Here is a 17,831-nt window from a genome sequence, read left to right as displayed (position 1 = left end):
GCCACGTTCAGCCATCAGTGAGGACTAGCAGGTGTTACCAGGAACGAGCATCGTTAGTCATCGCTACAAAGCATCACGAGCCGCCAAGGCACGCTCGTAATCTGCTCGGGCTCGTGTTCAGCAGCGCTACCACGTTTATTTTTATATCCCTAACTCTGTTGTGACATCGAGTAAACAGAGAGCGCCCTCCTCGTCCAACTCCTGCCTCCTCCATGGAGAAAGCATGGCAGCCCTTCGCTGGATGCTGGGCTCCTGGCGGGGACCCTTAGACTTTGGTCTGTGCATGGCTTAGAGTAAGCTGAACCGCTGTCGCCAACAGAGCTCCACCTGTCCAAGAGTCCAGGCACTTGCAGGCTTGCCTTTTTTGCACATGGAGCAGCTCAAGGCCACCCCTAGGTAAAAGGAAGGCGGGAAAATTTAACCTGGCTGGGCAGGTGTGTTCCAGGTGGAAATGGATTTAGGGCTAGGGTAGTTTTCATGGAAGCCATCTCCCATAAAGGTCAAAGGAGGTTTAGGGTAAAAGTCAGACTAGTGGTGGCCGTCTGTCTTTCCAGCCATCTTCTATGTCCCAGCTCGAGGGCGGTGGTCAGGGTCTGGGCAGGGGGCTGGGGCTGGTTGGGGCTGCCGTGGCCATTCTCTTCCCATTGGGCAAAGGAGGGACAAAGCACCAAGGGTGTCATTCCCACTTCTTTCCCTGGGAGGGGCAGCTTCTAGGTGCCTCAGCAGCGCCTCATTTCAGTAGCAGGAAAAAGCCATCATCTTCTGGCCACAGCTCACGTCTTAGGGGTGACCGAGCGCTGTCCTGAACCATTTTTCCCAACGAAAAAGATGCATTTGATAAATGGTTCTTCAGTACCCGTGCTGTGTCAGTAATGCATCCCACTAATGAGTCAAGGACTTCCTCTTCTCGCTGATGACTGATTGATTCTGGGCTCCACCCAAGTGTCCTCAGCAAGATGCCATTGAGAACCTGTTGCACAGGTCACATAGGGGCACCCTGATTGTTAAAGAAGATTCACATTCTTTTACCGAGCGACTCATTGACAATCCCGTATTAACCCTCAAAGCTAGAGATGAGTGACATATGTTCAGTTAGCAGGCTTAGACAACTTTGTGATATAATAATACCAGTGAGTGTGTTACCATTGTGAGAATTATAAAGTTTTATACTGCTACTACTATTTTGATTAGTATTTCATTTATTGTATATGAAAAAAATGAAAAAGAATAACTTGTTAGAAAACAAAAATGTATATAATGTATAAAGTCCAAAAGGGCTCCTCAAACCATACTTCATGTGTTTTGTGAATATTTATACTCAGTGTTTTGACAACCCCCTTTGAACTGAGATGGAATATAACGGTATGTGAATGTGTGTGCATGCACATGGCGTGTGTCTTTTGCATGCGATACAAAAGTCATCCCTCCTGAGTCATATTCTTTTGGGAAATCAGCACAACATGTCACTTCAGTAGGGGAAAAAAACCAAAGACATCTATTGTGTAAAACATTCAAGGGAAATTTTGATGATATAAAAACATTGACCTTATTTTCAGATGTCTTGGAAATGAGATTGCATGTGTCTTTAATGAAATACATTTTTTTTTTTAATTCTTCTCTCCCTTAGCCGCTCTTCCCCAAGAAGAACTATGAGTGCCTGACCAGCTGCGAGTTCCTCAAGTACATCCTGTTGGTGAAGCAGGGAGACTGCCCGGCTCCCGAGAAAGCCAGTGGCTTTGCCGCCGCCTGTGTTGAAAGCTGCGAAGTTGACAATGAGTGTTCCGGGGTGAAGAAATGCTGTTCGAATGGGTGTGGGCACACCTGCCAGGTCCCCAAGACCCTGTACAAAGGTGAGGAGCACAGCTGAGCCTGTGACGAGACCTGCGCCTCCACAGGAATCTGTGTGCCGCGTCCAGGGAAAGGCATCGGTCACGGCTGTGAAAAGTCTACAAAAAGGCAAAACTCTAAGAACATTTGTTTTATGCCATAGAAAAACATTCAAAAATATTCCAGGACCACAGAGATAAGCCAAAATACACTCAAATTGGGGCAGAGTAGGTCATTCATATCAATTCTTTTTGACTTAACATATATGGAGGACCACAGCAATTCATTCTATAACCTTTTTTCTATTTTTCTCCAGGAGAATGAATCCATTAAGTTCTACTGGGGACATTGGAATAAACAGATGTAAATCCTTGGAAAATAGGCTGGGGTGGGGTACCCTTCAAAAATGCATAATAAATGTACCCGTATTTTGGTTTTACTGTTGGCATAATCCAAGAACAGAAGTGTCATTGTACAGACTTTAAATATTTTGATTAGGATCTTGAGGTCCTAGACAGAGTATTTGCCCTCTTCCAAAAGATGAGGATTCAGTCTATCAAACAATTTAGCAGATGTAATAGTTTACATTCAAAAGCAGTTTCCAGAGCACTTCACTCCTTGATACCAAGTGCTAATTGCTTTTCTCCTGTTAATATGACTACGTTCTTTTACAACCTGATAATACAACCCCATTCCCTTGTATGATGTATAGTTAGAGATACCATCAAAGTATCACAACATTTGGTTAATTTTGGGGGGTGTGATTGGAAGAGTAAAATAGAATCAATCTGTCGGCAGCATTCATTACAAGTAGAAAGAGTAACAGATGTCTTTCCTTTTCTCTCTCTTTCGCACATTCACGCCAAATTTACATTATTTCTAAATACTGTTATATCTTTTTCTCTAGTGTGTATAAAGTGGAATTCACTCTCAATACCAGTTTAGAATTCTATGCTGGCTCACTATTTTTAGATTCCGTCTTTCCCCATGCTCTTGTAACAATTTGCATCTCCCAGAAGTTAGGTATCGGCCCCATCTTCCTTTAGCTCCCCCTGGGAAATACTCTGAAATCTATGTAATCCATCTAGTTTTCCTCTTTTTTTATTGGATTTTTGGAAACATAGCATATGTACTATGTCTCAGATTTGAAATAATTGCTGCTTTCCCGTTCCTACTGAGTGACGTTTCATTAATAGATTTAGTGTTGTATTATTTGCAGGCCTCTTATTATAAACTACATCAAATCACTTCTGCAAACCTTAAAACCATCTAATTTCTAAAACATCTGTTATCGTGAAACCTTATCTGTTATTATTAGCATTCACCATAAAAATAGGATTGCTTTTGGAATGATTGCTTTAAATACATTTGTAAAACCCATAGCTCTTTAAAAGTCGGGCATTTTAAAGATATAATATAAATTAAAATATGCATATTTTATAAAAACATTGAAGAATCACTGTGAATTTCAAATATTCCTGTTTTACTAAGTATATGGGGAATATTATAGGAAGGGCCAGAATAACTGATTAATTGTGCAAAGACACTTGTACTGTGAACCTATGCTTCACTATTAATAAGATGGACTTTTTTTTTAGGGGTGAGAAAAATTTCTTTTTTATTTCAAAATATTACAGGTTTTTGGTTACATGTGTCAATTTTTTTATGCTTGACTCAGGGTTATAAGTGTACCCATCACACAGATAGTGTTCATTGTACCCATTCTGATGGGGGAAAGGAGATATTTTATTGTGGTTTTAATTTGCATTTCCCTGATGATTATAATGTTAAGCATTTTTTTTTTTGGTATGTTTATTGGCCATTTGTCTATATTCTTTTGAAAAGTTTCTGTTCATGTCTTTTGCTCACTTTTTAATGGGGTTATTGATTTTTTTTTCTTGCTGATTTGTTTGAGTTCTTTGTAGATTCTGGTTAGTAACCCTTTATTGGATAAATAGTTTACATTTTCTCCCATTCTGTAGGTTGTCTATTTGCTCTGTTGATTATTTTCTTGGCTGTGCAAAAGTTTTTTAGCTTAATCAAATCCTATTTATTTATTTTTGTTGTTGCTATGATTGCCATTGGGGTCTTCTTCATAAATTCTTTGCCTAGGTCATTATGTAAAAGAGTTTTTCCAATATTTTCTTGTAGAATGGTTTTCTTATGGTTTTATGCCTTACATTTAATTTTTTTATCCATCTTGAATTAATTTTTATGAGTGGTGAGAGAGATGGATCCTGTTTCATTCTTCTGCACATGGCTATCCAATTTTCCCAGCACATTTTATTGAATGAGCCTTCTTCTCCCCAGTGTATATTGTTGTCTCCTTTGTCAAAGATCAGTTGGCTGTATGCAGATGGTTTTATATCAGGATTGTCTGTTCTTTTCCATTGATATGTCTTTATTTTTGTGCCAATAGCCTTGTAGTATAGTTTGAAGTCTGGCAATGTGATACCTCCAGATTTGTTCTTTTTGCTTAAGGTTGCTTTGGCTATTCAGGCTTGTTTCTGGTTCCAAATGAAGCATAGCATTCTTTTTTTCTAGATCTGTGAAATATGACATTGGTATTTTGATGGGGATTACATTGAATCTATAAATCACTTTGGCTACTATGGACATTTTAACAATGTTGATTCTACTGATCCATGAGCATGATATGTTTTCCCATTTATTAGTGTCATCTGTGATTTCTTTCCTCAGTGTTTTGTAGTTATCTTTGCAGAGATCTTTCAATTCCTTGGTTAAGTATATTCCTAGGTATTTTATGTTCTTTGTAGTTACTGTGAATGCTATTGAGTCTTTGATATGACTCTCAGCTTGACTGCTGTTGGTGTACAGGAATGCCACTGATTTATGTACATTGATTTTATAACCTGAGACTTTACTGAATTTATTTATCAATTCTAGGAGTCTCTTTGTGAAGTCTTTGGGTTTTTTTAGGCATAACAGCATATCATCAGCAAAAAGCAATAGTTTGACCTCCTCTTTCCTGATTTGAATATCCTTTATTTATTTCTCTTGCCTTATTGCTTTGGCTAGGACTTCTAGCACTATGTTGAATAGAAGTGGTGACAGTAGGCATCCTTGCCTTTTTTCAGTTTTTAGTCGGAATGCTTTCAGTTTTTCCCCATTCAGTATGATGGTGGCTGTGGGTTTGTCATATATGGCTTTTATAATCTTGAGATATGTTCCTTCCTTGCTTGGTTTGTTGAGGATTTTTATGAGAGAGTGCTGAGTTTTGTCTAATGCTTTTTCTGCATCTCTAGAGATGATCATCAAGTCTTTTATTTTTTGCTTCTGTTTATGTGGTGAATCACATTTATTGATTTATTAAAAATCAACATATGTAAAATCAACATCCTTGCATCCCTGAGATGAAGCCCACTTTGTCCTGGTGGATTATTTTTTTGATGTGTTGTTGGATTCAATTTGCTAGTAATTTATTGAGGATTTTTGCTTGTATATTTATAAAGGATATTGGTCTGTAGTTTTGTTTTCTGTGTGTGTCCTTTCCTGGCTTTGATATCAAGGTGATGCTGGTTTCGTAGAATGAGTTGGGGAAGATGAACTTTTTCTTTTTTTTAAGTGCTCAGGTCACTCTTCTATTTAAGAGTAGCTCTTGGACTTTTGAGGGTTCTCTATTGATTTTGGGGATGAATGGAGAACTAACTACAAATAAAAGAAACAGACTCTGTTGACCTGTGAATGACTTTTGCATAATGACCATTATAAGGCCAATAGATTATAATTTTGAAAAAGATATATATGTAGAGGTAGTCATCTTTCTTTTGTCTTCCTCAGAGCCCTTTAGGGAAGGCTGGCTTCCATGTCTCAGGAGTGTTTGAGAGTACCCAAGACTGAGTTCACATGTATAAAAAGAAGGGCGAAATTTAGCCTGTTACAACCCTTTCACAGACATCTTGGCTAGTTCTCCACTTGGAGTCCCCATTGTCATTCCCAACCAGGAGAACTTGCTCACTCAGAAGACAAGAGAAGGTCCCAAGGGAATCATGTCTCCTGACCCTTCCCTTGGTTTTGGGAGGAGAAAGGCATATGCTCGGTCAGACCACATACAAACCAACCTTAGCAATCTTGGGGTACCTGTGGTCACTGTCTTTCTTACCCAAACTGCCTTCTTGTTGCCCCAAACAAGTGAATGTGAAATAAGCTTGCTTCTCTCCCTGTGCTTCTGCTAGGTGTGTGTAGTCCTTTTCCTTAGGAAGAGTGGGAGCCATGGCCAGTAGTTGGTGATAACTAGTCCTGCTCTCAGTTCACCACCACCGAACCTAAGGTTGCAGGCCATTCCTAAGGGATTTGGTGGTTGGTAGCAGAAATACATCAAATACCTATTCCCACCTGGGCTAGCTCCTCTGCCATTTTTATTTTGACTGTATAGGACACTAACCAAAGCACTCATTGGGCATCAATGTGTTACAATATTATGTATTGATAATAGGCCAACTAAAAGACATGTCAATATAGAATATTTTAATCTAATACAATCATGGTTTATTAGTAATTTAAGGCTAATGAATTTTGTGGCATTGTTCTTCATTGAATTTAATTGTCAATTACATTGTAGAGTTGAAGTATTTAAATTAGATACAGAATGCATGTTATGGAGAACCAAATTCTATTGGACAAATATTGAAAACCTATAAGTTCCTCATGAGCTTGCCATTCATTATTTACTTAGTAAAATGTTTTTGCATAGGTAGTTGCTATTTGAAAATTGTAAAGAGCATTTTCTTAACGTTTTCCCCAGTTTCAGTTTAAAAGGGGTGATATCACTTGGATTAACAAGTACAGATACATTTCCAGTTGAAAAAACTCTTACGGAATGCCCAACATTTGCTATGATCCAAAATGGGTGTTAGGGTGCAAAGGTCAATATGACACCAACCACCACATAGTGGGCAAATCATTTTCTTAACTTTGGAAATAAATTGATATGTACCAACACCTGCACTGTTTTTCATTTTATTAATTATTGGGTTAATTACATTTTTTTAACTATGAAAGCACATGCATACTTTCTATTTGGTCTGCCATGTTTGTGGAAGGGAAGATGGAAGGTACTAATTTAATTGAGCCTTGAATTTGGGTTATGCTGTTAGAACTGGTCTTAGTTGATGCCTATAAGTTAACTTTATAGATGAGTCTAATAATTTCAAACAAAGAACAGAGACCCTTTCTTTTACTTTTTAAATAAAATTATTAAGCAGCAAAACAGAAGACTTGAAAATATTAACTTGAGTGGAGATGCCTGCCAGTGCTAGTTCTATGAAATGCAAACCTTAATATAGCTGTAGAAAGTTTAAGAAGCTTATCTTCTATAGGTAGAACACAAATGATTGCATTTTGGGGAGCTTCCTTCTCTTTTCTGTATTAAATCTATTTTATAGCTTTGGTGGGCAGTCTTCTTACCAGAAAGCGACATATCTTACTACTTTACTGACAAATCCCACTGCCTCTCTTGGTTTCCAACTGTGGCAATTGATTTGGGCAGGGAAGGAGAAAAGTTGAAAAATTGTACAAACCTAAAGATTCAGACTAATTTGTGGCTTTCAGTTATCTATAGTTTCCCTTTGCCAATGGATAAACCAACAATTAATTGTGTGTCAATTTGTTTCTTTTCAAAAAGATGTGGTAATGCAGTTGATTTAATATTGCCATAATTAATCCATAAAATATTTAAACTTCAGGCCTCTGGAGATGGACTGATATCACTTTGCACAAATAAATTACCAGTGGCCCAATGCCTTAATGTGATGTAAATACAAACTCTTAGATTATCTGATCATCTTTATGAGAGATATTACATAGTGGTTAATTATTGACTCACTAAGACATGGTATCTTGCTACATGTTTATATCATTTAGATTCTTGACAAAAAAAAATTACAGGAATAAAATCTCACAGTGAGTATAACTGCTGATTGTTTATCCTCACTGGTTTTTCTATTGATATATATTCAACATTTTTTAAAGCACTGGGTTTCTGTTCTTTCAATTTCATCAGAATACTTTTGTGCATTTACAAAAAAAACAAAAGAAAATGGGCCTCTATTGTCACATATTGTGGGGTGCCATATCATAACATTTTTGAATTTTTCAGCAGACTAGTTTAGATTTCAGATGACTCATTTGTTCAGAAATAATTTTAAAAGAAAAAAATTCCAATCATTTACGTAATAGAAAACACATTGAGAAGAGAGCCAGTCTGCACATCTGGTTATGCAATCGGGATGCTGGTTCGGCCAGTGAGGAAGGACCGTGTGCACAGGCAGCGTGGTGGGCAGAGGTCTGAGGGGCCGAGCCTCACCTGCACACAATTACAGCAGCGGCTGGAGTTACTTCCAATCAAGGCAGCCAACTGACCCTAATGCAAAGCAGATGGACAGTTTCTCAACATGCAAATTGCAGGATCAGGGTACATCATAATTAAAGAGATTTTCAAATGAAGAAATTTGAACTGACAGCGTACTGATGCTCGTTATGTTCCATAAAGGCTGTTGGTAGTTGAGTGATATTCAAGATTAAAACCTTACAGCAAGGGGATTCGGATGCTTGGATTTGCTCCTGGCGAGTTCAGGTTGCTTCGGCTGCTGGAGTATTTACTGTAGCTGTATTTACTCTAGAGGATCAGGCATTGGAAAGCCAAGGAGAAAGGCGGATTTGGATGTCTCAGAGAGTGTCCTCCATGAGTTTGAAGAGCTGGTCATCTCCTCTTTACCGTGCACACAAAAAAAATCAAGTGAATTGTGACATGCTCTCAGAGGTTGCTCTCTCTTCCTGTCTCCACATGAGCCCTCAGGAGAACTATGTGTCCAGCACCTGCCTGCACACCTTGAATGCAGGAACAATGCAAAATGATCATTCTGTTGAGATTAGTTTCTCATCACTCTGAAAAAATTTCATTGGCATCTTCTTGACACTTCTGGATAAAAGCCAATCATCAATTAACTTTGGGATTTCCATCCTATCACAAAATGTTCTTTCTTTTTTTAATGGAAAAGTTCTATGGTCAGTGCAATAAACATGCAAAAATTTTAGTATTGCTTTATTATTTAGTATTTACCTTTTTCAAAAGAGTAAGTAAATGTACAAGTGAGAAATATGACCGTGACAGAAAACAGAGATCTGAGTTTCTTGAAAGAATATGTGATTTAAGAAGACAGCACAGAAAATGTGTCATGTTTTCTTTCTTCCCTAAGTGACTTTCAAGCAGGGAGAGGCTTATCATTGCCTCAAAGGTTTGCATAAATGTTCCAGTATTCTCTTATTTCCTGAGATGCATTCTAGAGTGGAGAATAGGAAAGTGGATTAGGCTATTCCTTCAGCAAAAAATTTACTGAACATTTGCTATTGCAGAACGTTCTGTCCTGGGACGTTGTGAGTGCAGGAATGAAGGAGAAATGGTTTTGGACCTCTGGGGGCTGTGACTTAGCTGGGGAAGACAGACATCATTAAATGACCTTGCTGCAGCAAGAGGCAGTTCAATGCATGTCTTGACAGCTACAGGCTCAACATTGAAGAGGGCCAAAAGAATAAAGCCTTTATTTCCAACCGGGAAGTTTAAGGAAAGTGTCACAGAGGCATGGTATTTGGTCTGAGCCTGGGAGTATTCAAGCTTCTGCAGTCAGAAAATAGAAGGCAAGTTATTTCAGAGTGGGGGGAAAAAAGCCATATACAGGCCATGGTAGTATGAAGTACCTGACAGTGTGTTTCTAGGAAAGCTGGGTTTAAAGATAGGATCTGTGATGAAAATGTACGATGTCCGAGGAGATAAACTGAAAGATAAATGGCAGCCTATGATGAAGATGGATGGATGGATGAAGGATGGATGAAGATGGATGAAGAAGAGGCCAGTTTTCCTGCATCCTATAGAGAATGGCATGCGATTGAAGGGTTTGAGAATCTGAAGGAGAGAATCTTGCTTCTACTTTAGAAAAATAACTACAAAATGCCCAGAAGAGAGAATTAGGAAAAAGAGAGTTGTAGGGAGATGGGTCGGGAAGCTATTGTGAAAGTAGACGAGGAGGGAAGTAACATGGAGTGGTCACCATGGAGACAGAATGGTTCAGGAATTCCTACAAAGGTACTGTGCAATAAAGCAACTACATGTCGGTGGGTTCAAGAACAAATCACAAAATGTTCTAAGAGCTCTTAGTTGTCCTAAAGAACGAAGTTGCCATGAAGACAGATATCCCAGGAGAAGGAGCATATTTTGGGGATAGGAATTTGAGATGGCATTTGAGCAGAGAAATTCAGCAGGGAGGGAGAGAGGGTAGCTTGCAGCCTAGGCAGATTTTGGGGATAGATTAGAAAATCGTCTTCTTAGCTGAAATATTCTAGCCGTCAAAGTAAATGTAACCTCCATTGTAAGGTTATGCACAGAGAAGAAAATTTATGATACAAGTTTGAAAGAAATTCATGTCTTAGCAGAAGAGGAGCCAGAAACTTGCTTAGTCAAGTTCCAAGCCAAGCAGGAAAGTTGACATTGGAATAAGATTGTCCAAGGTTTTGCAGATCTATCAGAAATCACCTCTTTTCTCTACCAGTTGGTGTGTGTTTTCCTAATTTTAAATGTGAAAAGAAGTAGAGAATTCAGAGAGAAACTAGAGATCAGATCATAGCTCCCGGCAACTTACTTAATCTTCCTTACACTCCATTATCTCACATTCAAAATGCAAATAATTAACCCTTCACCCACTTTACAAAGTCCCAGTGAGAGTCAGGTGGGGCAAATGTAGGGTAAACTAAAGGGCAAGAAAGTACAGCTGTAACACACCAGCACATCAAATGCAGAATTCAGTAGGTTTGGTAAATGTGCTCTTTAGAAAATATTTTTTTAAAAAATCAATGACTTTTGAATATACATAAATATGCTTTTTAGAAATTATCCAAACCATCCAACTACATATTTGATAACTTTAAAATTTTCCTAAACAAGACTTAGCATGCTTTCGTATCAAAATGAAATGAGTTGAAATTCAGCCATGTCACCAATGTGTATCAAATATTATTTACATTTGGTGTTTGCACATTTTTCCAGTTTCCTCTCTGTTTACACTTGAGAAATGGGAAAAGAAATAGAGCATTCTGAACTAGCCTTTCAAATAGGTTTTCAATGCTCTAGGCAAATGCCCATTCTCCACAGAAAATGATTTAATGATGATGCATTCGTTCTAGGTGTCCATGGTGTTCAATATCATGGCACCAGAGATTCTACCTAATCAGTTGCTTTTACATACCCTCTTAGTACTATAAATTTCTTTTAAAATTCCCTTCTATAATGGCTACTATTTTGAACTGTGGATCTTAAATCCTTCAGTCACCGGACAGCTTGCGAGAAATCAGCATGATTAACTACTTTAAAATGCGACACCTGCGTGAAACTTCTGAAGCAATGCACTCACTCGTGCCAAAACCGAACATGACAAATTCATCCTTTTCCAATTTTAAACCATGAAATGTATAGGGGAGCGCCCAAGCAATCAACTGGGGAATCCAAAACACTTAACGCTTTGGAAATCAGTCTTGTGAGATTTCACCACGTGAGAAGATTTAGCTTTGCAATTTCTTTCTTAAATGGAAAATGCCCTGTGATAGAAAGAACATCAAACCTGGGAACCGTGTTCTAGTGAACCTAGAATATATCAACAGAAATGGAGCGTGTTAAAAATGGGAAAAGTGACTTGACGTTCTTTATAACTATCACCTCGTGTGAATTCCATGTTGAATTCAAGTGAAGCAACCTGGTAATGTGATTTATTCAGAAGAGCGCGCATGAAACCATTGCCCTAGGGATTACGAGGGAGAAAACTACTTGTTCAGAATCAGCTATCAATTTATTTATTATTTTTATTTCAGCATATTATGGGGGTACAAATGTTAAGGTTACATATATTGCCCATGCCCCCCTTCCCTCCTCGAGTCAGAGCTTCAAGCGTGACCATCCCCCAAACGTTGCACATCTCACTCATTATGTTTGAGAATCAGGTATCAATTTAGACCCTGTTTCATAAAAAAAATAAAGAAAAGGAAAAGCTAAAAGAAAAGGGGCTAATAGTTGCACTCAATGTCAGAAGACTTCAGTTGTGAAAGCTTGCATGCAGAGGCCACTTTTATGAATGGAAATAGACCATCACTTGTCAGCCGATGAGATTTGTCTCTTCGTAGATTTTGTTCCTCAAATTTGACTTCCATCTGGGGCACACACAGATTATTTTAACTGGCATGGTTTTGTTGCAGGTGTCCCCCTGAAGCCCAGAAAAGAGTTACGATTCACAGAACTGCAGTCTGGACAGCTGGAGATTAAGTGGTCCTCGAAATTCAACATTTCCATCGAGCCTGTCATCTATGTGGTCCAGAGAAGGTGGAACTATGGCATCCACCCCAGTGAGGACGATGCCACGCATTGGCAGACAGTGGCCCAGGTGAGCGCCTCCTAGACTTTGCTTTTCCCCCTGAGGTAGTGTCTCTTCCACACCTACATAAAATTAACTTGCTATGCCTCGGAAGAGCTTGACTACAAAAATAACTTAATCACACGTGGAATTAATATCCTGCTTATCTGCTTAAAAGAGAATGAGGACTGCAGATATAAACCAATACACCCAGGGACTTGACTATTGGCTTCATTTGCTCAAAAAACACATGGAAGGGAGGTAATTTTGTAATCTGATTGTTCACGTTTATTTTCTCCAAGAACTACATTTCCTTTAGCTAAACCCAATACCAACCAGAGTCAGGGAAATGCCACACTGTTAGGACTGGTTAATGTGATATTTAATAATCTACAAGGCGTCTCTTCTATTTCTCCTACATTTAAGCTACTATTCCACCCAGGGACCTTGGTAGCATGGAGCTAGATTCATATCACAAAACTGCTTAGTGGGAAGTAGCCAACAGCTCATAAATCTTTGCTAAGTGCTTTCTTCTTCATCTTAGTCAACTTAAAAACTGATATACCACCTGGATGGCAAAACTCCCAGAGTTTATCTTAACAGTACTTCCTCCTCTTCTGCCCTGTTGATGAGAAAAGCAAAATATTTTCTTTCTTTTTAAGAGCTGTTAAATGGACTACCAGCTGCAAAAAAAAAAAAAAAAAAAAAAAAAAAAAAATGAAGAAGAAGAAAAAGAAAAAAATCACAAAACTACATGGATATACAAAAACACAATAAATACTCAATGTGAAACTGCTTCATGCTTTTCAACAACTAAAATGCCTTCTCCACATTTATGTCTATAGGGAAAAATTCTTACCTTAAATTGATCAGATCATTTTTCTCTAAGAACTAGATTTTCATTTTTTTTTCAGTAAATATAAATAAATTTCAGCATTTAGGTGTTTAGAAGAGGAATTTGGTTATTTTCTCAATTGTAATGTCTCAAAAGGGATAAACACTAAAATGAAATAAAAACCCCCAAATAAATAAGAACTTTAATGTGAAAGAAAGTAATATTAAATTAGTTTAATATTAGAAAAAAATGCCTGGCCATATAAACTTAACAGTTGTATTTTATACCTATTTTATTAAAAAAAAATTTGCTTTAATGAAACATAAATTTACTCAGAAAACAGCCCAAAATTGCATTTGATGTACCTGGCCTTCTCCCATAAATAATGGTACTACAGATTCATTTGTAACTTTTCCAAGTTATATAAAGATTTATGAAAGTAACTGACAGTAAGATCATCCCTTTTATCCTCTTCTTTTGGAAAGAGGAAAGCCCCTGAATTATTGTAGGTATTATTCTTGCCAGTTAATGCCACACATAGTACTTCTTCCCTTTGTCAGCTAAATGTTCTGGATGTACCGCTGAGTTTAAGCTTTTTAAATTTACAGCTGAAACTCTAAAAGGTGAAGTCAGTTGAAAGTGTTGTCTCAAATTCTGCCAAATCAAGTAGAGAGCCCAGTTTACGAGTTCATAGTCTTCCTTTGATCTCAGAAATGTTTAGCTCCTTTTGGATGTTGATGTAAATGCAACAGTCCTTTTCTATAAGTTATTATAGACAGAGGTTTGAAAAGGTTTGAATTTAAACCTATTTCTCCAATTTCGTCCATAGAGCTAAGCTGAGTTTGGCACTAGGTGTAGGTGAGGACATGGACTGTGAGTATTTATTCCTTGGAATTCAAGGCAAAGCTTTCAGATCTGCAAATGGGAACAAAACGTAGAACACTGTTGAAAGCAAGTCTATATAGTATGAACACTGTTGAAGTTATTTGATATCTTGGGCTCGTGGCAGTACAGACAGCAAAGCCTACTGACTTTCCAAGTGTCTTTTTGCTTTGGGCATTTTACTGGACAAAGATATACTAACACATCTCACCCTATAAAATCATAGATGTTAGGTGATTTGCTCAAATTAAAAAAAAAATAGTGTCTTGGATTACAATTTACCTCCAGAAATTGTTAGTGTTCTTTAAGCATGTGAGTTGTTTATACCTAACTTCCAGAATTATATTTGGCATGCAAGTTAAAGGAGCATTTTCTTCCTATAATCTAAAGATGATTTCATCTTCATGTCTATAATGTAAAGATTACTATACATATATATTCTTTATTCATTAAATCCCTGAAATGCTGTATCTAGCCACCAGATTTAAAAATAGCCCATGCATTTGTCACAGATTTTTTTTTCTTTGAGACAGAGTCTTGCTCTGTCACTCTGGCTAGAGTGTAGTGGCATCATCATAGCTCACTGCAGCCTCAAACTCCTGTGCCCAAGCAATCCTTGTGCCTCAGTTTCCCGAGTAGCTGGGAATACAGGTGTGCACCACCACATCCAGCTAATTTTTCTATTTTTGGTAGAGACTAAGTCTTGGTTTTGCTCAGGCTGGTCTCGAACTCCTGAGCTCAAACAATCCTCCTGCCTCAGCCTCACAAAATGCTGGGATTATAGGCGTGAGCCACTGTGTGTGCCCAGCTATCACAAGATTTTGAATTAAACACCAGAGGTGTTTAATTCTTTGGGGTGTCATAGCAGGGGTTCCTTGAGCCCTAACTGCCCCCTCCATAACTGGGCATGACAAGCTTTCTACCCAGAGTTGCATTGGCTGAGAAGTCAGTGTATTTTTAAAAACTGATCCAAGCTGCATGCCAGAATACAAATGGAATGTTCCCTGTGCTCTGTGACATCTCTCCCCAGACCACAGACGAGAGGGTTCAGCTGATGGACATCCGGCCCAGCAGGTGGTACCAGTTCCGAGTGGCCGCTGTGAACGTGCACGGGACCCGCGGCTTCACGGCCCCCAGCAAGCACTTCCGCTCTTCCAAAGGTGGGTCTTCCCGCCCTGCCCGGACGCGCATGCGCCTCGCTCCCTCCCGGGCACAGGTGGAATGCACTCTTTGTGTGCTCACACGAATGGTTAACGGGCACGTGGCTTTCTGTCCTTAGAGTGTGGGACCGGATGTGTTTGAAAGGACTTTGTCCATTGCTGGTGAAGGGCATCACTGGGCTTTTACCTGCAAGGCGTCACAAAAGATAATATAAGCGTTTTTTTATTTTTTAGCTTTGAAGTGGGGGTGCGTTTCCATTATCAACTTCTGTTGAGTTTTTGCTTAACGGTATTCTGCATCAAGCACCATTCGATTAATTTTCAGAGGGAAAAACTGAATTTCACCCATGCTAGAGGATGCAGCCTTTTTGGAAATGATTGTTAAATTGAGTGTGAATTTATCTCTTACTTTGTTTCATAACATGCACAATTTAAACCCCTCCTGAGTCATTTGATCAAAATTGATTGCTATAATTTTGTTCAGTTCCTATTTCACTGCTATTTAAAAATCTCTGTGAAATCAGATGAATGGTGTTCTCTATTTCTGGTTAGTTTAGTCTGTGACAGTTGAAGGACATAATCTGATCAGATATTAATAATATTTTAGGAATCTTTCTCCAGTTGTGTCCATATGGCTGTGCACCTTCCAAATTAATTATGTATCTGCTTGGCTAACCATCAAGATCTGGTTTCATAAATACAGATTAATCATGTTGTCCGCTTACTAATCAGGACTTATCTTCTTACATGGAAGTTCATTTAGATTTATCTTAAACAAAATGCATTGTGATATTAATGAATAATGTAAGACTTATAATATCAATCATATATCTTTCTATGAGAAGGTTTAAAGTGGCTGCTATAAATTTCTATTTCTGTTCTATGATTGGAAAAACATACATGTCTCACATAGACTATCCATTTTTCACTAGGGAATATTGCTACCCCTTTCTCTGTATAACAATAAACGTCAAGTGGAAAACTTGCAATCAACATAATATAATATTTGGATTCTATTATAGGGCATGTTGTAGATTTTCTTTTACAAAGTCATTTTAAGAAAAGGGAAAGTTCCTTTTATTTTTTTAAGAGAGGCAAATACACTAATTAAGGAAGCTTTAAAGTGAAATTATAAATCAAGACATCAAACTTTGCCTTAAGAGTCTGTCTGCAGCTGATCTGACAATTTAGAGAGGCAAGTGAAATCAATAATTAATAGTGGGTTTGGGAGGTGGCTAGAGAACCCTTCACCTTGGGTTTCACGGTTCAAATGCGATCCAGACATGCCGTGGTCAAAATGCGTTACCATCTGTTCCGTTGCCGGCAGGACGTGATGGGCTGGCGCTCTCAGAGCAAGCCTGCAATTCAGACATCAGACAGAAGTGGTCCCCAGCCCCTAGAGACAGATGCTGAATTAATTACCTGTAAGAGCTGTCGCTCGTCCCCCGAAGTTAAATGGGCTTTTATTGAATAAAAATGCACCATATTTTTGAAATATTGCAGTCATCATTAAAATGGTGCTCTTGCCCTTACTTTTATAAATACACCCACAATTCATACTTCCATATGTCTCACTGTGAGGAGCAGCCCAGGCTGTAGTGCTTTCAGTCTTACAACCAAAAGTGCGCAGAATTCGCAGTAGACTCTAGGGCGTTTCCAGTGAGGGGGCGTCACAGAGAGATGGGAGTGTAATTGATCAGCTAAGTGGTGGAGACATTCCCTCCCGGACGTCTCTGAGAGAGACTCGACCACTAACAAGATGGGTCCCATCTTCCTCCAATGTGTTTAACAACTTTATTGACATAGAATCGTCATACCCTAAAATTCTCTCATCTTAAGTGAACAACCCAACGATTTTTAGTATTTACTGAGTTGTGCGACCATCACCTGGCTTGGGAATGAGGCCAGCACACGAATAAGATCCTTCATGCCTTACTGAGAAAGTTTAAAGGCAGAAAGGGAGTCTACGTTGTGTCTGTAGCTTCTTTTATTACCTGTGATTCTCAACTGCAGCCCTGCGAGAATGGTCAGTATCCCTCCGAGTCCTACCTGCAGCTACTCCTTAGGAGAGCCTGGGACGGCAAGCACAGCAGCCACAGTGACCTAGAAATAGGAGCATCCCAAAGGAAATGCAGGACTTTCCCCTTAAACATTCTCTTCTCTCAATCATCTCCATGTTAGGAATTGGCAATGCTGTTCGTCCAGTCGTTTGTGACGAGAGAACCTTGGGGTCATTCTTGATTCCAGTCATTCTGTACAAGCCACAGCAAGTCCTCGAATCCCGCCAGACTCACCTTCCCACGTGTGTCCCCTCTGGCTCTATCCAGGCTGCAGTCACCTTTAACCAGGAACACCGCAGCAGCTCCCTAAGGGCAGCCCTGGTTCTGCGCCCCTCCCTGGAAGTGTCCACGAGGAGGCCATGGGAGTGATCCTGCTAAGACCCAAGCCACTTCCTGCCAGTTCTGTGCTCAGCATGTCCCACAGCTCTCCCATCAGACTCAGGGTGGAAGCCTGTTCTTCACAGTGGATATGAAGACCAGGCAGACCTACCTCCTCCCTCTGGGACTTGATCTGCTGCTGGCCCGTCTCCCTGCTCCAGCCGGGGGCTGCCCTGCTAGTATGTGAATGCTACGAACTCTCTCTTGCCTCAGGACACTTGCACCTGCCACCAGGTCCTGGACTGGGGACGTTCTGCCTTCAGATGGGGCCAAGGCT

General features: G+C 39.2%; 1 protein-coding gene across 1 annotated transcript in view; it reads left to right on the top strand.

The window, feature by feature from the left end:
- The window catches only part of ANOS1 (anosmin 1), a 160,294-nt gene that overhangs the window by 100,301 nt on the left and 42,162 nt on the right, over positions 1-17,831 (top strand). Inside the window, exons 4-6 of the mRNA XM_012782461.3 lie at positions 1,628-1,850; positions 12,085-12,269; positions 14,987-15,116. Coding sequence (XP_012637915.2) covers positions 1,628-1,850; positions 12,085-12,269; positions 14,987-15,116 — 538 coding nt within the window. The remainder of the gene's footprint in view (positions 1-1,627; positions 1,851-12,084; positions 12,270-14,986; positions 15,117-17,831) is intronic.

This window comes from Microcebus murinus, chromosome X, assembly GCF_040939455.1.
Source record: "Microcebus murinus isolate Inina chromosome X, M.murinus_Inina_mat1.0, whole genome shotgun sequence".
NCBI classification, from domain to species: Eukaryota; Metazoa; Chordata; class Mammalia; order Primates; family Cheirogaleidae; genus Microcebus; species Microcebus murinus.
The sequence above is the reverse complement of the archived record's forward strand: the minus strand, read 5'-3'. Positions and strand labels throughout refer to the sequence as shown.